The 8,893-nt window shown below is 42.6% G+C and overlaps 1 protein-coding gene across 1 annotated transcript in view; it reads right to left on the minus strand.

The window, feature by feature from the left end:
* Positions 1-7,317: 7,317 nt before the first annotated feature.
* LOC123242431 (IQ motif and SEC7 domain-containing protein 3-like) overlaps positions 7,318-8,893 on the minus strand; it is a 483,094-nt gene continuing 481,518 nt past the window's right edge. The window contains exon 4 of the mRNA XM_044670216.1: positions 7,318-7,545. Within this exon, the coding sequence (XP_044526151.1) occupies positions 7,431-7,545 (115 nt within the window). The 3' untranslated portion in view covers positions 7,318-7,430. The remainder of the gene's footprint in view (positions 7,546-8,893) is intronic.

An 8,893-nucleotide genomic window follows, 5' to 3' on the forward strand; every position in this document is an offset into this window, starting at 1 on the left:
CAAGAGGAACTGAGTTTAAATCTTAGTCCTACTATTTATTACTTGTGGGATGACCCCTGTACCTTCATAGGAACTAAGTTTTCTCATATGTAAATATAAACTCCTTGAAGGTTTTATTTCTGTCTTTATATCTCCAGCACATAGCAAAGTTCCTGGCACATAGTAGGCATTTAATAAATGTTTGTTGATTGACTAAGTTAAGGAGAATAGCCTTAGCTTGTTAAGATTAAAAGAATTAAGATTCTCTGATTCCAAAATCAGTGATGTTTTCTTGGCACCTCTTTTCTGGAAGGCCAAAGTCCACTCCCTACCACTCTTGGAGATCCCTTGCATACTTAGGCATATCATCACACCCACAGGTACACCCATCTCCAGCATGATTTTAAGTCCCTTTGCCTATTCTCACCAGAGACACAGGGAATGAGGGGTCATGTATTAGAGACTGTAGGGAATGCTTCTTCTGAAATATATATTTGTTCAGTTGTGTCTGACTCTTCATGATCCCATTTGGGGTTTTCTTGGTAAACATACTGGACTGGTTTACCATTTCTTTCTCTAGGTCATTTTAGAGATGAAGAAACTGAGGCAGACAGGGTTAAGTGACTAGTTCAGAGTCACAGAAATAGTTTGCCATTTCCTTTTCCAGCTCATTTTACAGATGAAGAAACTGAAGCAAACAATTAAGTGACTTGCCTAGGATCACACAGCTAAGAAGTGGCTGAGGCTGGATTTGAACTCAGGGCTTCCTGATTCCAGGTCCAGCACTCTAACTACTTTGCAATCTAGCTGCAGAACATATATACAGATCCATATTTTCCCCCACTGTCCTTTCCTAAAAACCACCACTTCTGTTGAAAGGTTGGAAGAAGATGAATGCTTCACTTTATCGTCAACTAAATAAGTCACCCTTCAGAAAGAGCCCAACTTTTCACGTTGGAATCTCAGCACATAATGCACCCATTAAAAGTTTAGTTACTGTATTAATTGGTAATAAAAACCCAGCCTCTAGCTAATGTCTGACACTGGGTTAACCTTAATTAGGCCAGCATTAATTAAGCTGTCTAACAAGTACTGACCTACGTTTTAAAAGGCTGTAAGCATGTTTGATTAAGAAATATATTCTCAAAGTCTTCTTGGGGTTTTTTCTTTTTCTTTTTGGTAATAAAGCTTCCTTTACTTTCTTTCAGTTCCTTTAAACTCCATGAATTACTCGTGGGCTGCAATGAATTTCAATAAATGGTTAATAATCCTTAACTATAACATAATGGATCATTTTACAGAAAATACACGAGTTTAATGATTATAACTTGTCCTTCTCTGTCCCTTTAAGAAAAGTTGGCAGTTGTCTAGTTCAATTCCATTAAAAAACAAAACAAAACAACCCTTACCTTCCATCTTAGAATCAATACTGTGTATTGGTTCCAAGGCAGAAAAGAGGTAAGGGCTAGACAATGGGGGTTTGCCCAAGGTCATATAGCTAAGAAGTGTCTGAGGCCAGATTTGAACCTAGGACCTCCCATCTCTAGGCCTGGCTCTCAATCTACTAAGCCACCTAGCTGGCCCCCCTCAACTCCTTTTTACAGATGAAGAAAAACCTAAGGCACAGAAAAGTTAGTGATTTACCCAAGGACCCCAAAGTATTCAATGGTAAGATTGTTGTGAACTCCATCTCTTTCCCCTAACGTGTGCTCAAGACCTCACCTAGCCACAAAGACAGACTAGAATAAAGTGATGGAGAAGTTGGTCTAATAGAGGAGGGGGAGACAGGAGACAGTTGGTCAGGATAAGTCTCATCTTCCTGCCTGATCAATAGAAGGCATCTATCAGGATGTTTCCATCAGGTATATCTGTTAGGCACAACCTTTCCCATAACCCAACCTGGTTACTATTGACATAGTTGAAGCTTTTGGTTCAAGTAGAAGTAATAACAATGACAACAACAACCAAATAAATAATAGTAATCAACAACAAAAATCTCTGCCTCTCTGAATATTTAAAGAGCCTGAAAGAAACAATTGCCAGTGGTAGGCACAGTGGATAGAATGCTGGACCTGAAGTCAGGAAGACTCCTCTCCTTGAGCTTAAATCTGGCCTCAGACACTTTCTAGATGTGTGACCCTGGACAAGTCACTTAAACCTCTTTGCCTCAGCTTTCTCATCTGTAAAATGAGCTGAAAGAGGAAATGGCTAAACATCCCAGCATCTTTGCCAAGGAAACCCCAAATGACGTCATGAAGAATTGAACACAAGAAGAAGAAAAAGAAGAAAATTTATCTGGATATAGGATATAGACCTAAAACCTTAAAGGGAACTTGGAGGTCATCTTGTCCAACCAGCTCATTTCTCAGAAGCGTAAACTATATTTGGCATGAATAGATTTCTGGGAAGGAACTTAATGGCCATATTTTGAGATCCACTTTTCAAAAAAACCTTAGGATTTTCACTGACTTTAATGGTCAAAATCATGTGACCTTGATAAAGTCCTTTCCTCCTCACTTTACTATTTACTCTCTCTTGGACCTTGATAAGTCACTCAAGCTCTCTAGGGTCTTCATCTCCTTATCTGTAAGAAGAAGGGGTTAGATTTGATGGCCTTTGAAGTTTCTTCCAGGTCTAAATCAATGATCCCAGGATCCTCTGCTTTCTAATGGGGTGACCTTGGGAAAGTCACAGCCCCACTGGCCATCACTTTCTTTATCCATAAAATGAGAAGGTAGGACCAGGAAGCCATTGAGGTCCCATCCAACTCTAAATCTATGATCTTATGATCCTACCTCTTTGGATCTTTGAAATGAAGGACTTGGGTTAAATTAATTTTACAGATTCTTCTAGCTTTAAATTTAATTCAAAAAGCAATCATTAAGCACTTATTATGTACCAAGAACTGGGAAAAGTGTTGGAGAGTCAAAGGAGGTGGTGATGGTTGGCAAAATAAACATAGAAAATGAAATATAAAATATATACAAAGTAATATATATAAAGCCCCTTGGAGTAAGGCTCTAGTAGCTCAAGGTTTTCTGTAGAAGGTGGTATTTGAGTTGAGCTTTGAAGAAAGGTAGGCATTCTATGATATGTAGGTAAAGAGAAGGTGTTCCAGGTCTGGGTCATGGCTTGGACAAAAACACAGAGAAGAGAGAGATGGGATATCATGTATGGGAAAGAGCAAGCAGGCTAGTTTTATTCAATAGTCAATTGTGTAAAGAGAAGTGATGTGGACTATAAGCCTTGGAAGGTAGGTTAGAGGCAAACTATGGAGGGCTTTGGAGCAGTTAGGTGGCACAGTGGCTAGAGCATGGGGGCTGGAGTCAGGAAGATCTGAATTCAAATCTGACCTCCAACAATAACTGTGTAACCCTAGGGAAGTCAATTAACCTAACCTGGAGAAGGAAATGGCAAACCACTCCAGTATCTTTACCAAGAAAACCCCATATGGAGTCATGAAGAGTCAAACATGACTGAAATGACTGAAGAACAACAATGAAAGGCTTTAAAGGGGAAACATGAGTTCGTATTTTATCCTTTGGGCAAAAGGAGCCAATGATGCTTTGGGAACAGGCAGGGGAGTGACATGGTCAAAGGCTTTAGGAATATTAATTTGGCAGCTTTGTGGAGTCAGAAATTGGAGAAAAGAAAGACTTAAGGTGTTATTCAGTCACTTTTCAATCTTGTCTGACGCTTCATGATTTCATTTTGGGTTTTCTTGGCAGAGATACCAGAGAGATTTGCCCTTTCTTTCTCCTGATCATTTTAAAGATGAGGAAATGAAGGCACATAGGGTTAAGTGACTTGCCCAGGGTCACATAGCTAGTGAGTGAATTTCTGTGGCCAAATTTGAACTCAGATCTTCCTGGTGCTCTATCTACTGTGCCACCTCACAGCTATAGGGAACTGTCACATTTTTCCATTAAGTTTAACATATTCGTCATTGTTGTTCTGTAGTTCAATCATGTCTGACACTTTGTGACTGCATGGACCATGCTGTCCACTGTTTCCTAGAGCCAATCAGTGCTTTGTCCTAGATCATGTAGGTAGTGAGTCAGAATTTGAATTCAGGTCCTCTGCTTCCAAATCCAATACTCTTTCTCACTATTCTATCTGTGATATGGAATTGGAAGGAAACTTTGAGAGAATCTCATTTTTCTTGGCAAAGATACTGGAGTAGTTTTCTACTCCTCCAGTGGATTAAGGGAAACAGAGGTTAAGTGACTTGCCCAGGGTCACATATCTAGTAAGGGTCTAGGCTGCATTTGAACTCAGGTCTTTCTGACCTTAGCCCCAGGGCTCTATCCACTGAACCACCAAACACTTGGAGAATAATAAGGTGCTGAGATCTATGCTACAGACCAGTGATGGACAAACTACGGCCCTCGGGCCAGATGTGGGCCCCCTGAAATGTTCTATCTGGCCACACAACATAATTCCTAATCTGACGAATACAATGAGTAGGATACAATACAATGAAACTTCGAAAGAGTTATCTTAGAAAAAGACTGACAGATGAGCATTTCCTTTCTTTTGGCCCCCTCTTTAAAAAGTTTGCCCATCACTGCTATAGACAATGACAGACAATTTCAGGAGATATTTAAAGAAGAGAGAAATCAGAATGGATTTGAGTAGTCATGAAAGACTTCTTAGAGGAGACGGAAATGGAGATAGGTAGGATTTGGGTTGTTTTAGAGAAAGATGAATGATATTTCAGATAGAACAAGAGTAGACTTAGAAGGGAATTAAGATACATTAGACAGTGGCCAATGACTAATTGCATAATTCCCTTCATTGAACCTTATCTATAAAAGAAAAAGGTTGGGTTGGATGATCTCAAAGTTTCCTTCTACTTCCAAATCATGGCATAGTATAGTGGGAAAGAGCATTGGATTTGGAGGCAAGGGGACCTGGGTTCAAATTGACTCAATACACTAGATAATTTAGGTCAAATCACATATCCTATCTAGGGGGGAAATTTCCTCATTAAAAAAAATGGGCAAGATTGGAATAGATGAACTCCAAGGGCTTTCAAGTTCTAAATCTAAGATCCTATAAAGCAGTGATTCCCAAAGTGGGTGCCACTGCCCCCTGGTGGGTGCTACAGCGATCCAGGATGGAGGTGATGGCCACAGGTGCATTTATCTTTCCTATTAATTGCTATTAAAATTAAAAAAAAAATTAATTTCCAGGGGGCTAAGTAATATTTTTTCTGGAAAGGGGGTGGTAGGCCAAAAAAGTTTGGGAACCACTTCTATAAAGCCTCTTTCAGCCCCAGTTTCCTCATCTGCAAAAATGAGAGTAATTATACCTGTTCTACTTAAGCTGTCCTCCAGATAAAATGCAAAAATGAGTGTGGGAAAGCATGTAAAGCAGTTTGAACCTATATGAGGTGGCTATATAAAAGCAAACTAGCAACACAATATAAAAACCATTCAGGTATAAAGACTTTCCCAGCCTTCCCTTCTCCAGGACTCCCAAGTCATAATCCCTTCACCTGCACATATAACCAGGCACACTGCCTCTCCCGAGTGTGAATTTCCCCCAAAGCTAATTTCCCCGAAACCTTGATTCTTAACCCAATTCAAGGTGCCACCAGAGAGCACTGGAAAATCTGCTTCCCTTAGCAATGGAAGCCCCGCGAGGAAAGGTTTACTATCCATTTCTAAAAATATAGTCAAGGCCTTGTCAAAAGGAAGTAAAATCCAGAGTTTTCTGTTCATATAAACAAACAAACCCCCAGGCTTTTCTGTGAGGGTGGGAAAAAAAAATAGCACCCCACACAAAAATTCCACTGGAATATAATAGCAAATCACAGTCTCGATGAGGTTCATGATAAACAGGGTTCCTATCACAAGCCGACTGACTCAGCACCTGAGGCATGTTTATAACTCCATTCACATATACTTGAACTAGACGATTTGAAGAGACTGCAAAGTAAGAATATCTGTACTTGGTGGCAAAGAGAGTGGTCACCTGCCTTGAGGTCCGGCTCATTTTTCCACGCACTCATTCTTGAAATCAGTCCCTAAACCCTGAAAACACCCGGCCCCAGAAGGCACAGGGAAATCAGGCACTCTTGTTTATCATCTATAGCTACTGCCAAAGCGAGTCCTCTTCCTCCCTTTCTGAGAGTCGAAGACCTCACCTTTGGGGCCAGAAATTGGACCCGATAGGGTGTAACCAACCCTGGGCCTCACTTGGGAACTTATAATGCCTTTGGAAGCTTCTTTCTTGGTCTTAGCTGGCTTCCTTCGTTTCCTACCGAGATAGGATATTTTGGGGGTAATTGAAACAGCCGAAAATAGCATCTAGGAATTGGCAAGTCATCCTACATTGGTCAGAAGCAATCGGGAGAGATGCTGGACCATGACCCCTAAGGCATGGGTCTCCCGGTGGACAGAAGAGGCCAGGTTAAGCATTAGTGGGTACTATGCCAAGACAGAGATCAAATAAAAACAAAGATCTTTTTACCGCCACGAAATCTGCTCATATTTGTCAGCTGCCCAAGAAGGACATATTAGAGCATTAGGCGGCTGGCTGAGAGGCTTAGGACTCTAATCCCCTCCGGCCCCCACCAGGACACCTCGCCTAATGAAACAGGAGGCTTTGGTTTCCATAAATACTCCAGCTGTGTGATGTCACCAGCACAATGCAAACTTTAACAACCTTTAGTGAGGCTACAGATCCCTTGCTCCCTAGTCCAGTATGGTAGCAGTTGGTACAAGAAGCCCCTGAAACTCAGAAACAAAACATGACATTCCATCAGCCTCTGCAGCAGGGCTGGGACCGCAGACATGGTCTGGATTTGAGACAAACCCTTCACCCCAGGGTGGGTGGGGGGGTGGGTGAGACAAGAGCCATCCCTCCATCCCTCCATGCCTCCATGCCATCCACATCTCCAGACCAGAGACTTCCATCCTACAGAACACCAATAATATGTCCCAGCCAGAGCAGGCAGGATTTTGAACCACCCCTGAGGCTAAGGAGGCTTTTAATGAGCAGTTATTTTGTGCCAGAAAACAAAAGCAATATGGGAGCAAGGTTTAAATTTCTGATAGAAAGATCTCATCCTGCAGGACTGGGAATCGAGTGTGGGGTGGGGGTGCCTGCCCTGTTCTCCTCGGCCACTGATGGACGGAGCAGAGAAGAGGTTAAGAGTTTGGCACGCTGCCTCATTAACATCCTCACCATCTTCAATCCTACTATCACAACCGAGGCCCCATAGTGGCACGAATGTCCACATGTCAATTCACCTGCCCATGAACGGCACCGATAGTCCAAGCTGCAATAGAGCCTCTGCTGAAAAGCGACCTTTACCATTCCCATTGCCGCACCCTGAAACATCACATTGCTTTGCCCATATTATGCCTCCAACCCCTTCTCCCCCTGATAATCCACAGTATTCCTCCCAGGTGCTGGGCTCCCAGCTCAGAGAAGAAGCATACTCACAAGTAACACCTTCTACAAGCCATCCTGTATGGGGGGTGTTTTTTTTCCCCTTCTCTCTCTTGCTCTTTTTCTGTCTTGTTATGATAGACCGGAGGTAGGGTAGAGGTCACTCTGGCAAGAAGTAAAAAAAAAAAATGATAAAAATTCACATTCAGAGTGGGAGCACTCTCTCATTCACTCTCAGCCTGGGAGAACAACACAGAAAAGCCAGCCAGCCTATGATGCAAGTAGCATCAAATACTGCATCAGATGAACCCGGGACCAAAGGGTTATGCTCTGCCCAGGAGCCAGGGAGGAAGATTAGAGAGCGTGTGGACCAGAAAACACCAAGGCTGGATGGTGTGATCTGGGCTGGCTTTCTGCTACCTAGGAACACCTCTGATTCTTCCTTTTTTTTTTTTTTTTCCTCCCTTCCCCACGCAGAATGTGGGAATAAAAAGGAAGAGGGGGAGAGAGAATATGCCTTCAGGTTTTAGATCATAGTCAGCAGTCAGAGGAGTGACTGGGGAGATGGTTGCATTCACCATCACAGAAGGAGCAACGTAGTACAGTCCAAAGAGGACCAATCGCCTTGGCTTCCATCTCCATGGCAACGGCAGCATCCGTAGCGGCAAATCGTATTCCCTCCTGGCTGCAAAGTCAATTTATAGTCACATACTATTCTGTGAACTGATAAGGCAGCAGGGCTACATCAGGGACTAGCCAGAGAGAGAGCAGGAATAGAAACGAGCCACGCTAGGCTGAGAATGTCGGGGCTGTCCATCAGGGCTCTCATGTCTGTGGTATTATTCACAGAGATGCACATGCCAACACCCACCTCCCTGCTAAGTGTTTCTTACTTGTTCTTTTAAAAATGCTACCCTCCCCCATAAAAAAGAGACTTTTCTCTTGGGCATAGACTACATCCTGCCTGCCATTAACCCTCAGGGTTATTAAAAATACACATGCAATGCAACAGCAACACAAATACATAAGGTATGTAGCATAGCTTTTGGCCAAGCTGTCTTCACACAGTTTCTCTGTTACTATTCCCTGAAGGGGGAACCTTGCAAAAATCCATCCTCTTTATGAACCCATCTCTGATCATTCTAGCCTTTCTTAGGACTCCTGCTGAAATTATAGGTGCTATGATTCTCTGAGGGATGTACTATTTTCCATGGTCTCTCATCGCTGTTCTCAGTTTTCTAAGTTTCGTTTCCCTAGAAGCTCTTCTAGAACAGCTCCATGCCATGTGTTTTCTTTCCATCCCTCCATAGTGCCTACCACTGTGCTGGGCACATGACCTGTACTTGGGGCACATGATTGTTGTCAGTAATTGGCTGAATTGTATTGAATTAAACAGATGCAAGCTCTCCATTGCTTGGTAACTTGGGGCTCCCTTATGTGGATTTGAACATGAAAACCCAGACCCAGCTGTGCAGACTGAAATCAGTGCCACTCAAGTCTCTGCTTTGTCCAA

Source organism: Gracilinanus agilis, chromosome 1 (assembly GCF_016433145.1).
Source record: "Gracilinanus agilis isolate LMUSP501 chromosome 1, AgileGrace, whole genome shotgun sequence".
In the NCBI taxonomy this organism is placed as follows: domain Eukaryota; kingdom Metazoa; phylum Chordata; class Mammalia; order Didelphimorphia; family Didelphidae; genus Gracilinanus; species Gracilinanus agilis.